General features: G+C 44.4%; 1 protein-coding gene across 1 annotated transcript in view; it reads left to right on the top strand.

Moving 5' to 3' along the window:
- Positions 1 to 218: 218 nt before the first annotated feature.
- Positions 219 to 20,013, top strand: part of LOC128816496 (uncharacterized) — a 32,037-nt gene continuing 12,242 nt past the window's right edge. Inside the window, exons 1-2 of the mRNA XM_053994159.1 lie at positions 219 to 326; positions 18,300 to 19,294. Of these exons, the coding sequence (XP_053850134.1) occupies positions 219 to 326; positions 18,300 to 19,294 (1,103 nt within the window). The remainder of the gene's footprint in view (positions 327 to 18,299; positions 19,295 to 20,013) is intronic.

The following is a 20,013-nucleotide window of genomic DNA, read 5'->3' as shown; positions in this document are numbered from 1 at the left end:
GACCGTTCACTCCCCTGACTGGGCTCCAGCGTCGGCCAGGGGACTGGAGCGGCGGCCGGGGGCGCTGCCCAGGACAGCCGCCCTCTCCAGGGCCAGCACCGCAGCCCCTCCATCTCCCACGGCCCCGCAGGAGAAACTTTTCCTGCAGGGGCCCGCTCCCGCCGCCGCTCTCAAGGGCTGAGCTGCCTCCAGCCCGGCGGTTCCCAAGCCCGCCGAGGATGCAGCAGCCCGGGGAGGGGGGCTCGCACCAGGCTACCCCCGCTGCCCCCCAGCCCCCTCCGCTCCCGCGGCGCCTCGCCCGGTCCCCGCCGAGCTCCGCGCCGCAGGTGACCCCCCGGGGGAGGGCAGGGGCCGGGAGCGGCCGGGGGAGGGGGCGAGGGGCGGGGAGGCCGGGCTCGGGGGGTCGCTGTCAGCGGCGCCGCTCGGGGCACGGCTCGGCGCGGCAGCTCCGCTGGCTGTGCGCGGCGCGGCTCGGCTCGGCACGGCTCGGCACGGCGCGCCATGCTCCGCAGCGGCCCCGGCGCGGGGCTCGTCCTGGCGGCGGCCGCGGCGCTCTGCCTCGGCGGGGCGGGAGCCAAGGTAACCCCCGGCACCGGCGGCACCGGCCCCCGCCCGCACCGGGCAGGGCAGCGCGGCAGCGGCGAGCCCGACGGGGAGGGGGAGCCCCGGGAGCCCCGCCGGGAGCAGGAGAGGGGCCGGGAGTGCCGGGGCGAGGGGTGCAGCAGAGCTGCCGGCAGCCCGGGTGAGGGGTGCGCTGGTGCTCCCGGGACGAGGGATGCGCCCAGGGATCTGTTTTCGGACACCGGGAGGAGGGATGCAGCGGGGCGTCCGCGGCGGGGGCGGCTGCGGGTCCCCTTCGGCCCCTGTCTCTCGGTGTTTGGGGTGCAGGGTTGGCCGGGGACTCGCCTCGGAGTGCGAAAGGCACCGCGATACGTGATGCTCCGGGACTCCGAATCAACCCCACCGCTTCGGTACAGCCGGACCAGAAATCCGGTGAAAGCCCGATGACTACGGATTCCCAGCAGAAATGACAACACTTGCCCAAAGGCATCCCTGCCACGGGCACAGCCTGGCTTGGGGAGTCCAAACCAAATACCTCGTGCTGTTTTACAGTCCCCACGCTCGCTCTCCCCGCTCTTGTGCACCTCGGCTGTAGCAGGGAGAGCAGGTAAACTCTGCGAGTGACAGGTACAGCTCCCAGGGCAGGGATCCGGGCAGAGCTGAGAGCAAGTGGGAACGGGGAGCTGAGAGAGACTGAGCACGGGCGGCAGCCGAGCTGCTGTGGAAAGGCAGAGGAGGAAACACGGAGCAGCCCACAACCAGGAGCAGCTGCAGAGCAGTCACTCTGAGCTTCGGGAATGATGAGCAGTCCTGGTCCCGCTGAAGGGAGTGGGACTTTTCCTATGGATCCCGATAGAACCACGGTTTGACACTTCTAGTAGAGATTCTCAATTCTATAAAACATGAGCCACTAGAGTATTAGAAAATATAATTCCACATACATTTATATCTTGTTACATATATATATGTGTATATAAAGGAGAAAAAAAAGGTGTGGGGTTGCCTTCTCTGGTGGCAAATAGCATTATAATTCTGCCTGATAAAGTAATTCCCTGCCACAGCACACAAACACACAGAAATGACTGTGGTTGAAATGAAGATGTTTTATCTCACTTTGGTATCCTAGTGAAGATAGCTACAGTGAGAACTTAATTAAGCCACATTTCTGGCCCTGAAATACTAACTTTACTAAGATCTATTGAATTGTATGGTTGCAGGGCTTTGTATTTTGTTTCTCTTCCAAGTCAGGATTGCATTGCAGAATGCGAGCTTACCTTCATGCAGTTGCATACCTCTCTTATTAAACTACATAACTTGCTTGCTTCCCTGAATTATTGCATCCTCCCTGTGCTGTTTCTCTTCTGCCTTTGCGTGTACAGTCATGAGGAGCAAGTACTGGCTGTGTGCTGTGCATTTGGGGGTGAAAGGCAATGGTGGGATTCTGAATGCATCAGTAAACTCTCTAATTTTTATTAATTTTTCTCTAATGTTCCCTAGTCAACTTCAATCGTTCTCTAACTCTGAAATCAGGAGTGTTTGATTTCACACCAGGCAGTAACTGAACTAAAGTATTGACCAACAGCACTATAGAAAAGAAACTGCCTTCTTAATGAAGAAGCAGCAGTCTCCTGCCTGCTTTCCCCGACCTGACTTCTTACTGTGTCAATTATTCTTTTAATCACATTGTTTATAGGCTCTTAACATACTGGACAATTTATTTTGTAGAATGAAAAGCATTTTCTATTGCTTATCTTCCTCAATGTGACAAGGAATTCTGTGTCCAAACAGATGTGTGTATACATCTCTTGCTCCCTGTTTTTATTATTTCTTGGAGTAAGTTGCACTTGCTCTTCACTCATCAAGGACTGCACTGTGCTGCGTAGGCGTCACTATTTTTATCTTTTTGGCTACACTGATAGTGTTGCTATGCTAGTAAAGAAATATACATCCCACTCTAAGTTAGTGGTTCAAATGTAGTTCAATTTATCAGTTGAAAAAAGGTATTCAACGATTTATGAGAAATTTTTTGTCTTCTGGCTTAGAGTTAACAATGTAAAAACATAACAGAAACTCCCTTGGCAAGGGCAAAGTCTGCATGAGGTACAGGGAACTGAATTGTTCTTTTCATCCAGGAAGGTGGTCTCTGCCAGTAAGAGCTGAGAAAATTTGTGATGCTGTGAGGTAGCGTGGATGTTTGCAACATGTTTTGTGGCAAAGTATAGCTCTCTCTGGAATCCTTCACCAAGTACTACAGCAATTTAAAAGTAGGAGTTAGATCAAATGAAAGAAAATTTGAAGATAAGGTGCATGATGTTTCCTTCTGCGTGTCTGTATCAAATGGAACAAGATGTGTAGATAAGCGGCTTGTTTATCCTGAAGGAAGAATGTTAGCCTGATGAAAGAGTAACACAGTCAAAATTATGTCTTTGTATGTCCATTAAATATTATCTGTTTAATCAAATCCCTGTGGAGGAGTTCTCTATGCCAGTGCCATCCTTCATCTGGTATTCTTCTGTTCACTTGCTGGCTTAAAGAAAAAAATCAAGCCTTTCTTGTTCTGTTTAAGAGAAGAAATCTTAGCAATCCTAGATCCTCTAGTGAAAGTCTTAGTCCTTTACCCAGCAAGAACTATGGCAAAATTCCTGCTGGTTTCAGAGAGAGCAGGATCCTTCCCAAGATCAGTGAAAGATTAAAAAAAAAATCAACTACTAAAATATGCACCTCAATTAGCAAAGAATGTGGCCTGATTAGTAAAGTGTATGAAATTTCAGCTATTAAATTCTACAGCCCTGATCAACAAAGCACGCTGCACATTTGGCAATGTATCCAGAATCTCAACTGATCAACCTACCAGATCAACCAAGCATGCAGCTGAATCAGTAAATTATGCAACTGGAGCAGCAAAATATGCACCTCTGATTGGGGCAGGAGGATAGGGAAGGTCTCAAATGTTTTAAGTTAGCACACAATAGGTCTGTCAATGGTCAGCATCTGCCTTGAGAAAAGTAGGGGCAAAATACATAACTTTTACTAAGTCTTTCTGGACCCTTGCTGGACTGGAAAAATATGTCCCTCAAATAGCTCAGTGTTTCTTAGCAGCAATCCCATTCTTTACCAGATGTACTGCACATCTGGTTCCAATCCCAGCAGCTGCCAGGTGTGGGGGTTATTTTAGTAACACTTTAATGGGATTTTTATGTCCAGGTAGCTTTTGCTTTATTCCTCACTGTAAAGCACTGGGTATGCACACTAGGCTGTATTTCTGTCTCAGGAGATGAAGCCAGTCAAGACAAATAAGGCACCTTCAAAGAACCTGAAAGTTTCGTTGGCAGTAGATAATATCTATTAATCTCTTCACTTTTTGTGAAAGTACTTTGTGCTTGAGGAGGAGAGAAATGATAGGTCTTTCCTGTTTTCTTTGTATCTTGATTAATTGCCATAACTTCATCCTTTTGTGTTTACAATGTATCTTGGCAGATCAGATGTTTACCATGCAGAGAGTTTGGGTGTTTGGCCAGTTTGGGGAGCAGATATCTTCATATACTCTGAAGCAGTAGAGCTGTTTCTCCCTAGCCTCTGTGTATGTGCTTTAAAAATCCAGTCACAGTGTCTGGTTCTGAATTTCAGAAGCTGTTTTTTCTTAAAATGATTAATTTTTCTTTATACAGAAGATCTGCAGGTTGTCCTATTTTAATAAAGATGCAGTTTCAGGGTTTCTATAAACCACTTTTTTTTTTTTTTTTTTTTTTTTTTTTTTTTTTTTTATGTCTGGAAGTAAATGGTGTTAAACTGCCTGGGCTCAAGGAAGGCATGAGAATTGCTTTGTTTACTGCCCTGTTGACTTTAGTACCCAGGAACCTGAAACATTATTTGAGTCTAAAAAATATCTGTACTTGGGGGTTTTTTTGTTGCTTTGGTTCAGTTTTTTCTGGCTTTTTTTTTTGTTTTGTTTTGTTTTATTGTTTGTTTTTTTTTTTTAATTCACTAAATTTGGTTCATAAAGCTGGCTTGCATTGGACTTCTTATTTACCAAATTTCTGCCTCATTTCCAAGTCAGTTCAATGAATGATCCTATTTAGTTCTTTTTCCTGTTTAAAATATTTCCTACTGAGTCCAGAGCAGTGCCCTTAAAACATAATTGATTTGGGTCATTGAACCCTTATTTTTCATGCATGTTAGTTTACATCCCGCCACTGGTCTGACTGGTATTTAAATTAGAAAATTGCAGGCGGATTTCTTCTAGAGGCTAAAGTTCACGTGGAGTCTCTGGCAAAATAAGATTCTGGAGTACATATCCCTGGAACTGGGCAATGATTTGTAACTCTTTTTTAATTCTGTCTGGCCAGAGTGTTATAAATCTGGCGCTCGCTTGTTAGCTTCACGCTAAGCAGCAATAATGTCCACAGTGTTTTAGTCCTGATAATTCTAATTACGGAAGCACTGAAGAAGCTGAAAGCTGAGAAGATGGACAAGGCTGGCCTCAAGTCCTGCACAGCACAGGGGATTCTCTCTTTGTAGAGCTGAACCATAATTCTCTCGTTTACCAAGGCCAGCAATGGAAGCAGCAGCCAAGGTAAGAGAAACAAGCCAGTGGAGAAGATTTCTGGAATTATGTGGGTAATCTTTGTGCAGAAGGAGCTAAAAGACTGTTGTGCTGGCAGAGATACCAACCGTCCTTGGGGTGAAAATGCTGAAATAATTTTTTTTCCTTACTATCTAAGAGGTTGGAGCAAACAATCCTGTTGCACTGGTTTGCAAAGACCCAGCAAACAACCTTTCCTGTGGTAACCAATAATTACTATTCTCTCCTCTGCTTTTTTGTGTGACAGACCAGGAATGGTGGTAAAATATTCAGGTCTCCTTCTTCCTGCCTCTCTTTCTTCATAAAAAATAAAGGAACTCATGGCATATTTTGTACCAGAGAGTGGCTACCCAGCAGAAGTGTACCTAGACCAGGTCTGGTAAAGCAGTTCTTGCCATTACACACTGTTCTTTGTATGCACTGATATCCCAGATCTATAAATGATAAATATTCAGTGTGGTATTTAGATACTTGCTTGAGTATGGGAAGTACTAAACAGAAAAGTCATCCTCTTGTACAAATTCACGGCAGGAGAAGGGTGGAGTAGGGGCAGGGCACTGTAGGGGCTTGCATTAATATGTGTAACCATTTTGCAGCAGTAGGGAGAAGCCTGACTGTCAGTCTTGGTTTTCAAACTCAGTGTAAGAACATTATCATTCCTCTTACAAGCTCTCAGCAGCTTGTCTCTCTCATGGCCCCATGGTTCATTTTGAATATCCTTACTCACATCATTGCCAATGGAAAGGAGGTTCCAATTTTGAGAGGAGCAAAGGCTAATTTGCCTGTATTTCCTTTCTAGAGTTCTTGGAGCCCTACTGGAGCTCACAGAAGTCATCTAAGACTTCAGGAGGATTTAAATCAGGCCATAAGTACTGCTGGCTTGGATTAGTAATGATGTGCATTGAGGACAACATCTGTATTTGGGTTTGGGTGGAGCCCTTTCATGGCAGAAGAGTTGGTAATACTTTTACAGTACCTTTCATCAGAGCATTTCAGAGTTTCACAAATATCTAATTACAGGAACTATTAAACTATGTGAAATCCTTGGTCCTGGGGGAGTACAGGCAGTACCATTATGCTTCAATAGAAAGCAGGGGTGGGTGGTGTTCAAAGTGGCAAAACAAAAGCAATTTTTCACATGCAAGCCATAACCTGCTGCACTATCTCATTTTCATCCCGTGTTTTACTCCTCTCATTTCTTTATATTAGCAGCCAGGTTTCAACACCAAATGAGCTAAACAAAATGGGCTGCCACAAGCCTCCATTCAGAACTACTGTCAGCTCTTAGGAAGGGATTTTGGAAGTTCATCCATCTCTTACTGATCTGTTTTCATAGTATTTCTATTTCTTTATTCTGTTAGGGTGTAGCAGGACTTCGCTAGGGTTGAGTGCTAAGGAGGCCAATAGTGACAGCTTCCTGGGCACAGGAGCTCTGGGATGACATGCCTCTGAATGTCCAGCCTGATCCAAATCCCAGAAAGTTGGTCACTCAGCCTTTGCAAGGACTGTGCGCCTGCTCTGTACTGTGCTTCATTTGGGTTTAGCAGTGGGAGATCTAATCCATTTATTCTACTTAAGTCCATCTTTCTCCTGGGCTTGGTTAGTAACTATTCCACTGTTTAAAAAAACCTCAGTTTTTATTAAAGGGATTTTTTGACTGAAAATGTGAAGCCTTTACTGGTAGCACTGAGGCTCAAAGCCCAGGCTGCCCATGACCTTGACTTCCTCCTATGCTCCAGGTCTGCATGGGTGGGCACTTCAGGTAAATCAGAGCCTTCACTATTTGAATACAAGGGCCCCAAGGAGTTGCTCATCAAGACTAACTTTAAATGCAAGCTTAGCAGGCTGAACACTTGATTTGCCTCTAAAATCAACAGTAACTTATTCCAGGTTTCCTGGTTGAAACTTGAATGGGGAAGAAGAAAGGATGTCTGCAAAGCAGATTTTTTTAGGAAAACAAACTGCTCACTGTTTGGGACCCTGTAACAACAAACCCAGGCTTAGTTTTTCCTCTGTTTGCAGTATCTGTGATACTTTTTTCAGCTTTCTCCCAACCCTCCCTGCTGTGCCCTCATGGTCTCTCCTTATGTGTAAGCAATAAAGTAAAATTTACAAGCATCCTGCTCTCTGAAATCCTGGCAAAATAGAAGTCTTGGAAATTTCCCTTTCCACAGGGCCAAGAGGAGACTAATCCTGGGAGAACAAGGTGGAGAGAAGTGCTGCTGTTTGTATACCATCCAAAACTAAGGATGAGCACTCGGACTGTAGCAGACCCCTGGATGCTCCAGCTCCAGCTGCAGCAATGGCTCATGTGGAAGCCCAGCTAAAAAGATTGCATGAAAGCGAGAGGGTTTTTCTTTGCTTGCATTTGAAAGATCACTACCCATGTCTTCTGCATAAGCCCTCCCACCTGCTAGTGACATTTAGTGACACAACAACCTGGTTCCCAAAAGGCTGGGATAACAGCTCTGCAGCAGGGTAATGGTGACACAGAATATTTGCAGGTTTGGCATTCACATATGGAATGTTTTCTTCTCCATATGTTTGTACAATAGGCTTCCAGCATGTGAAACATCTGAAGTGTCTGAATGAAACAATAGGGTCACGTAGCTGGAAGTCCAAGCACAAACAGCTCTCCTTTTGCCAGGCCAGTTTACACGTATACGTGTGTGTTTTGTTTGCTTTTAAAAATCCAAGTTTATTTCCCAGGAAGTGGCCAGCAAATTTTGTATGGGATTGCCTTTCAATTCTCCTTTCTCCTGTTTCTTGTCCTTTCAAAACAAAACAAAGCAGTTTTGGGCACCTATGGTGCTTGTGGATTTCATTATTTAAACCTCCCCCATGTATCTGGGAGGTGATATATATGAAGTTAATTTGGGAACATTAGTTTTACAGATTCCTATGGATATACATAACTTGTTTAATGGTGTTCAATTTTTATACTGAACTCCACAAGTAAACTTTTACTGCAGGACTGTAGCTTTTGTTTTGTTATATATTCCATCTGTTTACCGAGCAGTAGAAACCAATCTGACCATGTTTTCTGCTCTTTAGTTTGAACTGATTTAAACTGCTCAATTTATAGAAAATGAAAACCAGATTGATCTTCTGGAAATTGCCTCATCACCCCTGTCAGTTCCCACCAACCCTATCGTTTACTATTAATTTTTCTATGATATGTTGTGTACACTTTGTTAATGAGAACTTGCTCCAGTAGAGAATAGACCTATGTGACCTATTAAAGCCCTGAAGCAAATGGCCATGGCATCTTGAACTCTTCATTACACTGCCTTACTTTTATTTACCATGGTCCCATCATATTCAGGATTATTTGCCTGAGGAGACACTCTAAATGATGCCTTTGTTTCTCTTTCTAAGGCTTTACATTTTTTTGTATGTTTGAATGAGGGTATTTTCTGAAAAAGGAACCCAACAAACTAGAACATGGATAGCAGCTTTGTGTAGATGAAGGATCTTATTTGATAGGGCATCTTGCATCCTTGTTAGAGAATCTCTATTTGTTTGCTGAGTGTCCAGTCACAAGAGTTAGCTTTGTTTCCCCCCCCCTGCAAGGATTAGTCTGAAAGGTCCACAAGAAAAGGCTGGGAATTCCAGCACTCCCTGGTGGATGTTATGTTAGATACGTTGTATGTTTCCTTGGGCATAAAAGCTGGTGTTGTGATGAAAGGGGAAAGCCAATGTTCAGACTGCTCTCCTAGGGACATGGATCACATTTGTTGCATGAGCATAGCACAATGAATTTATGAGACAGCTATCAGAGGTTTCTGCTTAAAATAGTTCTGCTTTATGGGTGTAATGGTTACAGTCCCCAAGGGAACACTCCCTAGTCAAGTGGGTCTTTCCAAGCACTGGATTTGCATATTTTAAATAGATTTTTCAAATCATTTGACAGTAAAACAATCTGGCTTTTGTCCTTTCAGACTGAAATGAGAAGAAGGAAATTAATATTGTAATGTGGGACTGCAGTCAAGATAGAGAAAAGTTCAGAATAAGACCTGGCACTTAGTTTCTAGTAAAAGCACCTGGATGTAAATGAAATTAAAGGAAGAATGTCCTGTGCCTTGGCCGAGGTCTCTTCCAGAGCATTTCTATCTGTATTTCACACTCTACCAACATTTTATTCACTCCATAAGTGTGTCTGCACCTTAACATGCATCAACTATTGAGTAATCAGTGAATGCTAGGATAACTCCTGTAATGATAACTTCAATCCTGGAATCTGACAGGTAGCAAATGTACCCATGAGCTGCCAAGCCCAGAGAAAAACTATTCATCATAAGCATTTATAGCTCTAAAAATATAGATCATAGCTGTAACTTGTAAGAGATCTTGTAGGTGAATCCAACTCCTTCCGAATTACAGAACTGAAAGGGGAGAACTAAAACTTCTGCCTATTTGTGATGTGGTGGAAAAGAAGAATTCTTTCAGTGTTCTGAGACTTCACCTCTGATCCCTTATGTAGCTGACTTAGCAATGAGCCTCCTGCAGTTCCACCTTTGCTGAGAGGGGCACATATTCTTCCAGAGGGCTGTTAAGACCACCTCTAACTATTGCTCTGAATCTCCCTCTGTAGGAAGCAACTCTGGCTTCTGCCTGCAGAAGAAAATGAGCTAAATTGGCCAGCATTCCTTGCACCCAGAGCTGTGTGTTCTTCATCTTATATAGGAATCTTGCATCAGGTACTCAAAAAGATCTGTGGCTGCTGCAGAAAAATCTGCCAGCTGCTCATAACTGCGGTGTAGGTTGGCATCTCTGGCCTAATGAGGATGAACTGGTTTTCCTTCTCACCAGAACCTCCCAAAAGCAGCAGAGCATTCTGCTGCCTTTCCTCCACATGCTCTGAAGGCAAGCACAAAATGTCAATGTATGCTCAGAGTGCATATACTGCTGATCATGCTATGGAAAGCTGGGCTGTTCCATGGGTGATTGTTCAGAAAACAGCCCCTGCTTGTGTCCCTGGGAACAAGCATTTTTTTGTTGTTTGGGAACAAGCATCTCTGGAGTTAAATGAGGAGGGCTGTTGTTCTCCACAGAGGCTGGAGTGCATCCTGTGCCTGGTGGTTGTCGGAGTGCCCGTGTTTGTTTTTTTGTGATTTTCCTTTTCCCCACCTCCTGTTCTGAGCGAGGATCAAGGAGGAGGGATGGTGACCTCATGGTGCAGTTATGCAATCTGCCAGAGCCAGGTATCAAAACACACTGCAGCTGTGGAGCTGGGACCTCGCTGTGGCTGGGGGCCCTGGCCTCCTGGCTCTAATGAGATCACTGACCTTCTCCTGCCACTTCTTCTGCAGCTGCTTTGATTCCCAGGGATTTGTTGTGGCCATGCCTGCCTAACGGTTTGGAAAGCTGCTGCAGGGAATGCTGCATCCACAGGCAGGCTCTGGGAGCTGGCCCTGGAGACCTACAGCAGGTGAGGGTACCCTGAGCCCTGCCAGCCTCTTTCCATCCCAGCAGAACTTATTTGCCTCCATCCAAGGACATGAAAACATCCCCCCCCCCCCCCCCCCCCGACTATTCTTATTTTCATAGGAAGTGAGGAGAAGGTTGCCTGTTCTCCAGTGAAATAAAGCAGTGCCTTCCCAGCAATCTTGTGATGCTTGAACTGCAGCAGAGTCACATATGGGAAGAATAAGAGAGAATAGCATGTCTGCAGTCTGAGGCACATTTGGGCCTCCAAGTCCTCAAGTCTCATTCAGACTTTGCATTCTTTGCTCTAATTGCTGAACTGCATTCCTGCTTCCCTCCCCTACTCTTTTAGCAGTATTTTTGTTTTCCTTGTCTCCTTCAGTAAGAGGCTTTCACAGACTCCTTCCCTTCCTACCTGCATATCTGTTCTCTTCAAATGTCCTGCAAATTATTAAAAACAATAGAAAATTCGGAGATAAATGTGAAAACAGGGCCTTGTGAAGCTGTCTGATGTGGGCCAAGAAGGAATACAAGACAAGTCCGTTTCCTGAAAATGGGATTTGCAGAGTGGAAATGTCACATCCATAATCACTTTCATGTGGTGGAACTGCTGCTGCCCACCACTAAAATAACAGAGCATCTGTTAAAAAATGTGGGTTTGGTTTTGCTTAAATCCAGCAGGTTGCACTCATTTCAAGAAATATTAGGTCCTTGTTTAAAAACATGAGGGCAACTGCTCTGGTACCATAAATGTATTAAAAGCAAATGTATGCACAGCCCAGCTTGAGTCCCACACTGAACCCCGTTCAGAGCTTCTTTGTGTGAATGGGCTCAGTGAGCAAGGAGAACATACATGTGTGCAGAAGGTGGGTTTGTGCTGGGACAGGGATATTGGGAGGGCAAGGGAGACCCCTCAGCAAGCAGGGTGCTCTCATAATTGATGGGAACTCTTTTGGAGATCAAGCTGAAAAATAATTACAAATAAAGACTGAAAAAAAAGGAGATGGGGGAAGCTAATAACTAAGCAAAATGTTTTGCTCTGTCTGATCTGCTTGTGCTAACTCTGCTACTTTCAATCATCCAGAGAGACTTGAAGAGTTGCCCTAATGTGGGATGAGAGAGTCTTCTTTGCTGCTGCCTCATGCTTCAAACAGCAAAGGCAATTTGGCAGACAGGGAAGTGGCGATTCCAAGGCATTTCTAGGAACTCTGGTACTGCCAGGTGGAAAAAATAGGTTAGATGTGCTTCAGCTGTATCTAGTTCATTCTAATGGAAGAAAATAAACCTTGCATGCAATGATGAGCTGAAAATACCAAATTAAATAGAGCATTAATTTTCCAAAGTCTCTGATTAACTTTGTCCTGTGCTTGGAAAAAGTCCTACCAGCTTTGATCTCTAGATCAGTCAGCTAGTGAAGGAAATGTGGTCACTTCTTAAATCAACGGACTGGAGTTTTCTATCTCACTCTTGGGATAGTCTTTCCTCAGATCCTGTGTTTGATGAGCATCCAAAAAGCTCAGACCTCCCTAGCTTGGAAATACTGTGAGAGAAAAACTTGGGCTTTTTCTGGGAACCACAAGGAACGTATTTCTGGTAGCTTTGCAGGGAGTTCCAGCCATGTCAGCAAGTAAAGACTCATCTTTATTTTGTTTTCCCTTGTAAGCTGGGATTGTGGAATGACAACTTTCCCTTTTTCTTTTTCATTTTCTTTTTAAAACCCCAAGTTTAGCATTTTCTCTCTGCTCAGGCTGAATGTTTGGGCTACTTCATATTTCATCCCAGGTGGCTGGCTCTGTTCAAATGTCCTCAGGAGCCCAAGTGATCTTTAAATTGGGATGAACTTCCTATGTTTGGAGGGGAGAAGGGGGAAGTAGCTGGGATGCCACACCTCTCCCTCTGTGTTTTGAGCAAAGATGTTGGTGTAGCCAGAGTTTTAAAGAGGTCCCTTGGGCAGGATAAATGTGAAGGAGCTGGTGAAGGAGCCTTGAAGCATTTCCAGCTCTTTGAAAGAAACACACGTGTGTGTGCATGTGTGTACATAAGATGTTTTTAATTTTGGAGGGGTGAGTGATCCCAAATAAAGCTTGCTGGATTTTCATCCCACTGATGCTATGTTGAGCTCAGATGACTAAATTTAATCATGCAGGCTGAACAATCTTGCATTCTAAGACTGCATCCATCTCTGTGCAGAAACTATTTGCTTACCCCTGTGGCTTCTGTGGAATCAGCTGTAGCCTGACCAGATAAGGCTACTGTGGGATGCCCATACACTGGCTGTTCTGGCACTAGGCAGCTGCAGTGGATTTTGATTTTTAGATTAAGCAAAAAAATCTACCTGTAGAGGAATTCTTTCTTTTCTACTCTTAGAAGTGTTTAAGTAGTGGGGCTATTTTACAGGAAAGGACAAAACATAAAATAACCCTCTGATTCAAATCAGGGGATCATAACCAAATATTCTCTCTTCAGAATGATTTTTTAAAGGGCCTAAGGTCTGCATGAAAAGCTTCTATCCTCACCTCCACTAATTACTCCAGTACTCGTTATTTTTTCCCTTCAAGCAAAGACCAAAAAGCCCTTTTACTTGGATAAGGAGTTAATACACATCTGTGCTTGAAAAGTAAATGCACCATTTCTTAATGTTCAGTCAGTTTGAAATATAGTGGATTATTCCTACGCTTGTTTCTAAAAAGAAGTGGAAGTGACATTTTTAAATCTGCCCGAAACTCAAAATACATGTGAGAAATGCACAGAAGTTGAGATGTGCATAAAGCATTAATGAGGGCAAAGTGGGTTATGAACTTTGCACATCATTTCCTTGCAAGCCTGCAGCTGGGTGTCTCTATTAGGTGAGTGGCTTGGCCCTGAGGATGTAGTGGAAATTCAGTGGCTCAGCTGTGTGTCTTCAGTTTCCTTTGCTGAGCTTTGACTCACCACTACCACCACAAGAACTTGCTATTTCTTGGGTATTTTATAAAAGAAAACAAGCTACATTGAATAGGTCCCAAGCCAGAGAATCTGAGATCGTACTCACAGAGGAATATCAAACATCAAGGCAGGATGTTCTCCTTCCCCTTCTTTGAAATAACTACACTTTAAAAATAAACAGTCTTTGGGATGCAAGTGAGACAGTGTCCTCTAGGATGTTGCAACCAGCAGCTCCTTTAACCAGCACTAACATGAATGAAGAAAGAGAAGCAAAATCTAAGAACACAAATAGGCTGAGGATTTCCCTACCCAGGGCCTTGCATCACTTTGTTTCCACTTCACTTCAGCAGGGCTGAAGTATCTTAACAAGCTGAGCCACATGGCCATGGTCACCTTCTCTTACCAGCTGCATGTCACAGCATCCTTCACGTTCCCTCTGGGTCCCCAGCATCACCTCAGGCCAGCAGCACTTCTCTCCTGGAGGCAGGACAGAGAAGCTTGAGAAACCAAGCCATGCCTGCTCCCTGTGGTTCAGGCAGAGGCTGGTACCCATCACTGAAGAGGCTGTGGGCAGCTAGAGGCTGTCACAACTTGCCATTCATGGCTTTTTCCAAGACCCCTGCAGGTTTTGAGCATGGGATTGCTCTGAGCTGCTGCAAGAACTTATCCTGTCCTGGCAAAGTGAGGAGCTTGCTTCTGTGCATGCCTCTAGTCCAGCTCTAGCCTGGTGCCTTGTTTGGGAGTAATTGTGACTAAAGGGTGATAGTTATATTATTAGATTAAATTAATCTTGTAGAGAGTGGGATTCCCTTAGAATGTGTTGATTCCCTGACAGTGTTCCTACAGGAAGAATGCAAAGGCTCCAGGCCTACATTTGTAGGTGTTGTGTGAGTGGATAGCAGAGTTAAGAGTTATATTATATATCAGATGATGATAACTACTCTTCTTGGTGTATATTCTTGGGTGGGCCTTATGGTAAAATCCCATCTGGCCAGAACAATAATTTTCTCCTTTTTATGCATGGGAAATCTGCTTTTCATCAGTGCCTCCTGCTTCTCAAGAGCTCTTTGATGTACAGAATCCAGTTTGAAGCAATGACACACTGGCTTTGTCCTGCACCCATGTATAACACAGCAAGGGCTTCTCTTTCTTTGGGAGCTGGTGCTCCTCAGGAAGCAGCTGCCAGTGTCTGCAGTGAGATTCCTGAGCAATGTCCTGCAGCCACTTCTGCCACATCTGTTCTAACCCAGCACAGCTTTATGTGTAATAAATCTACAGCTGCATCACACATGCAGACGTGCTCCTCAGAGGGCAGCAGAGCATTCTCAGCACCATCAGAGCACCACTTCCACTGTCACCTTTGAGGGACAGCACAAGGTCCTCCTTGTACTCCTCAGCCCTGTGTTTCCTGGTGCAGAGGCCTGATAACTCCTCACACATGTGTATCTTAAATAGCTCAAAGCTGATGTCAATATTAACTTCTCAGTCCAAACACCAGCACAGGAGGAGGTAAGTGCATGACAATGGGGCATTTTTTAGTAATGGCACAGGATTTAAGCTTTTGAGTGAGCTGTGTAGTGTCAAAGGGGGAAATGCAACATCTTGGCATGTTCTGAAATAGCCAACCATTGTGTCTATGGCTGAGCAGCAGTAGCTGAGATTTATTTCTAAACATACCAAATGCAGTTCCCCAGTTACCCCAATGCAGAAAGCAGGATTTGTCTGACCACGATGGACTGGAGATTCAGCTCAACATGACTGTTGGAAACATTTGGAATCTCTGGCCAGAGAGGAAGGTACTGGAAAGCAGACAAACAGGACTGGTAATCTGGTTCTCTCTGCTCATAATTCACCTAATTGGTGTGGGCATATATCAAGTGTTGTTTTTGAAAAGATAACAACCTTTCATTTGCAAAGATTAAAAACGTGCCAGTATTTTTGCATGCATCTGTCAAAAGCCCACAAGTCTGTAGCTTGCTGCAGAGGGAACATCTGTGTCTAATTGGCAAAACTCAGGGTTCATAATGGGTGATTCAAATGAACAAAACCATTTTGTCATTCATTCAGTTGGGGATTATAAACTAATCAGAAATCCTTCCCCCTCCCCTTCCCTCAGATCCATCTTGCATTTCCTGTCCCTTGTGGGTTTTTTTCCCCTGATCTCAGAGCAAGTCTTGAATCTTTTTGGTCTCACAAGCCATAATACATTAACAATTCCCCCACTGCCACAACCTTTCAGCCATATTTCTGGAATTCTCACATTGCACTTCCCCCTCTGCCCAGATTTGGGGGTGCAAGGCAGCTCTCGGGGTTTTTATTGTAGCCAGCTGGTGGCTCAAGAGGCACCTTGCATCTGAGACTCCTTGGATGTACACAGAATGTGCAAGATATTCTTCCTCAAATGCTGACAGTTTGACAGATCTGAGTGAAAATGAAGGCAGGAAAAGGAGCTTATCCTGAGGGTGGGGGCGAGGGATTTGGGGGGATGCACTTCCCCATTCAGCACTCTGCTGCTGAATCCCACAGGACCCTCTGATCTGGTGGCTGCAGCTCTGGGGTGTTAACAAAGTCTCCTGGTAGTAGAGGAGGGGCTGTGAACGCCTCCAAGCGCCTTCTCAGTGTCTGAAAAAAGGCAACTGGATCAGTTCACATATTCCTCAAAACAAAATCTCAACCCTCAATCACTGCTAATTTAAGAAGGCTTGAGCCAATCTGTGATCCTCCCACATCCAGGAGTGCCACCCTGTGAGAGCAGCAGTTCTGGTGCACATTCTGCCTCCTAAACTGGGCACATATTTTAGTGCAAGAGTTAGGTGGTGTTTACTGTTTCTTGCTATGCAAATACTTGTTTAAAAGTGAGCTCAGAAGATTAGTGTGGAACAAAGGCAAGACTGCACTGATATGCTGGGATGAAGGGAAGGAATACAAGAGAAGTATTCTTCCAAGTGTAGGAGCCATCCTCTCCCTGAGGAAAGAGGAGCATATTAACTGGAAAGCAGCAAGTTTTCAGTAAAATCTAAGTGGAAACAACTGTATCTATAATTCTGATGTGAATTAGTAAATGGCTCTAACTGTTATGACCTGTAGCCTCTTAAATTGACATAAAGTTTTGCTTGTTTCCCCTGGATTTTTACCATGAATTAACTAATGCAGACTGAGCTGAACATTTTGCCTCCTGGAGAAAAGATCAGTAAATTTCTATTAATATGTTTTGGTTTTACATATGGGACTCCTAAGGCATTAGACAGAGAATAATATGTGTGTGGCAATGAATGTGGTTTCTTTTCCACTTGAGACTTCCAGCCATAATCCAGGCCAGGTGCCTTAAATGAGCAGCCTGTAGTTTATTCCACTATAATTAACATAAGCTTTGATTTAGATGACACTTTTACAAGTCAAATATTGGATTCCAAGTTGAATACAGAGCACAGTTTCCACCCACGTTACTGTTTTGGTCCTTTTCTGTGGCCATCCTGCATCCACCCTGAAATCCCCCAGAATATGAGCAGCACCTGCTGGAAAACAAAGGCTGTGCCTCGTAGAGCAGGTCTGGCTTTTTGTTTCTATTTAGGAGCTTTTAACATTTGGCATTGCATTTTTTTCCTTTCCATTTCAATATGAGCCAAGGGGAGGGACCAAGAGAAAAAAAATCTGGAGTATTTTGATCTTTGTGGCTTTATATGGACTTCATAAGCTTCGTTTGTTCTACTGCCAAGTTCCTTTGTGTTTAAATAGATAACAGACCAAGGCAACTAATCATTTCCAATAAAAAACCACACCAAACCCAAAGCATTCCCTTTCTTTTCCAATTAATGCTCATAAACCCATGCTCCTAGACCAGGCTTGTGACCTAAGCACTTCTGGTTTTTTTTTTCTTTTCTTTTCCTTTTCAAAAACAATTGCCTAAGGCACAGACTGGGCTCTGTGCTCTGCAAATTTATGAAAGAATCTTGAAAAAAAGCCTCTGAGAGTGGCTTTGGGAGAAGGTAGTTGTCAATATGATGTGGAAAAGCAGCCTCATGCGCCTTTAGAAAAGCACAGAATGGTGGTTAGTGCCACCATTTATGGACTTCCTTCCTCCTTGGAGGCTGGAGGCTATTTGTGGAGAAGGAGAAATAGCAGATTTACATGGAACTGTCACTGTGTTATGTAAAATGCATGTTGGTTGCTGGTTTACTGGTGAGAGCTGTTATCTGCTGTTACTATTCTGAGAGGCTTTGCTCTTGAAAAAGAGACAATTTGCCCAATCAAAAGCAGCTACATTTTACTGAAGTAAATAAGGTTGGATGTCCTTGAAACAGAAGATGAGTTGGTTGGATGAATCATGGGTGATCATCAATGCAAAGGTTCTTTTTTACATGAAAATGTTTTTGTAATGAAAATAACACAGAATTTTAAATGCTGTGACACATTTCCCCTTTAGCTTCTTAAGATTTTTCTCACACAACTAACTGTTTAGGGCAACACATTTGTGTGGTCAAAAAGTTGTGTGTTTGCCAACAGCACAAATTATCGGTAGTAGGAAGTGAGATTTATGTGAATTAATTATGTGGGTTATATTTCTCTTGGAGGTTGACTATCCAATATACATTTCCGTAGTCTCTAAGAGTTGCTTATATTAGATTGATGCTCCACAAAAGTAGGAGCTAAGACTTGCACAAGCTTAGTGAATTTCCCTGTCTTGAGGGTATCTTAAACCAGTCTCTGAAGGGAGAGAAAAGAGCTGGAACTTCCATTGGTCTGGCAGACTGCATCCTGGGTATAATCTATGGCAAGATGTAAGATTCTTTGTTTTGTTTCCCAGGTGTATTACTCCTGTGGTGCAGTGGTGGAATCAATGGAAAGAGGCCTGATTTTGTCACCAGGTTTTCCAAACAACTACTACCCAGGGACACACTGCGTCTGGCAGTTTTTCATTCCCATGAGAACCCATCTCATCTTGGAAATATTTGACTTTGACATTTTTGAGGGCTCTAGTGAAACTCCAACCCCCTGGGACGGCTTTTCAGCCCCTGCTACAACAGAAAATAAGGACATGCCTTCTCCTGAGGAAAACCTGGACTTTGCTGTCCACACCACAAAACCCTCTCTCCAGACCTCGACATCGAAGGTGGCTCAGAATCTGAGCAGCACCAGAGACCAGTCAAAGGACCTTGCTGGTCATCTGGATGAACTTCCAGGAACCATCTCAAAAAAAAATGAAGCCAAACAAGCATCTGAAGAAAACCAGTGGAAGCAGATGAAGGAACCCAAAGCAATTACCAAGGCTCAGCCAGAGGAGCTGCCATTCCCTGTGGCTGGTAGTGCCTCAATGCAGAGGCAAAATACCAGCGGCCTGGAAACAGGAGAGGATTTGGAAAGGAAGATGTTGCTTGCTCACCTAGCTGCTAGTGAGAGAGATGAAGTCATAGCAGAGAGCTGGACACTTCCCTCAACAGCATTGCCCATGGAAATCTCCTCCAGCCCTCAGTCAGCAGTGGATGTCTGTCCCCATGATGTATTATACGTTTCCGATCTCATCACATTTTCATCTCGCTTCTGCGGCCCAAATTCCCCTGTGAACAAGACCATGGTCTTTGGTTCATCTCTGGAAATGGTTGAGGTTATCATGGAGCTGATCACCACCACGGACCGGGGCCGAGGCTTTGCGATGCTGTTCGAGTACAGGAACATCACCGACCCCAGCACTGTGGATGCTGTGAGGCAGGAGAGGAAGGAAAACATGATGATGCTGGCAATTGTAACCGGGATTGTTGTCTTTGCTCTTGCTTTGCTCTCTGCCCTCTGCATAGTCTGCAGGTAAGGTGATGCCAGAGCCTTAGAAGCATGTGATATTATCCATAGGGAAACGAACAGAAAAGAGTTACATTTCCAGAGAAGAGTTACCTTCCCTTTGCTCTGCTAACTCCTGCTGTCCTCCAAATGTGGTAGAGTGGGTACAGAGGAAGTCAATGCCCCTCACTGCTCCTGCCCTAAGCTCCTCAGGTTTCTTTCCTACTTCTACAGCTCCTTTACCTCAAATTTATTTTCTTTTTCCTACAGAAATACCTGAACAGTCAGGACTTTTCTGGGCATTTTTTGTTTCAATGGCAGTGGTGCCTTTGAACCTCAGCTTTGGCTCATGGACAAAATCATCCTTTCCTGACTCTCCTGAGCTGGCTGAGCTGACACTCACTGCATCTTTTCACAGAGATCCCACAGTTTGGCTCTAACTAACCATCACTAGCACTCTGCAGAAAAGTAAATAATAACTGAAGTATTACCACATAGAATTAAGATTTAAAAATATTTTTCCATCTGTAGCGTATTTTATCCAAGAGACTGTGCAGAAATTCTAAATCCAATGCATTCAGTGTGTTAAGAAGGCATCTGCACATCCCTTTGATGCTGGGGAAGAGCCCAGAGCCATGCTGCAGTAGCTCTCATTGTTCCCAAATGCAATCCAAAACAATCCAGTCAAATGAGCTGATGGTCAGGCGGGGTTGTGGCTTTCCAGGTCCTGATGCTAACTGGTTAAA

This window comes from Vidua macroura, chromosome 18 (assembly GCF_024509145.1).
Source record: "Vidua macroura isolate BioBank_ID:100142 chromosome 18, ASM2450914v1, whole genome shotgun sequence".
NCBI classification, from domain to species: domain Eukaryota; kingdom Metazoa; phylum Chordata; class Aves; order Passeriformes; family Viduidae; genus Vidua; species Vidua macroura.
This window is presented reverse-complemented; position numbering and strand designations above follow the sequence as displayed.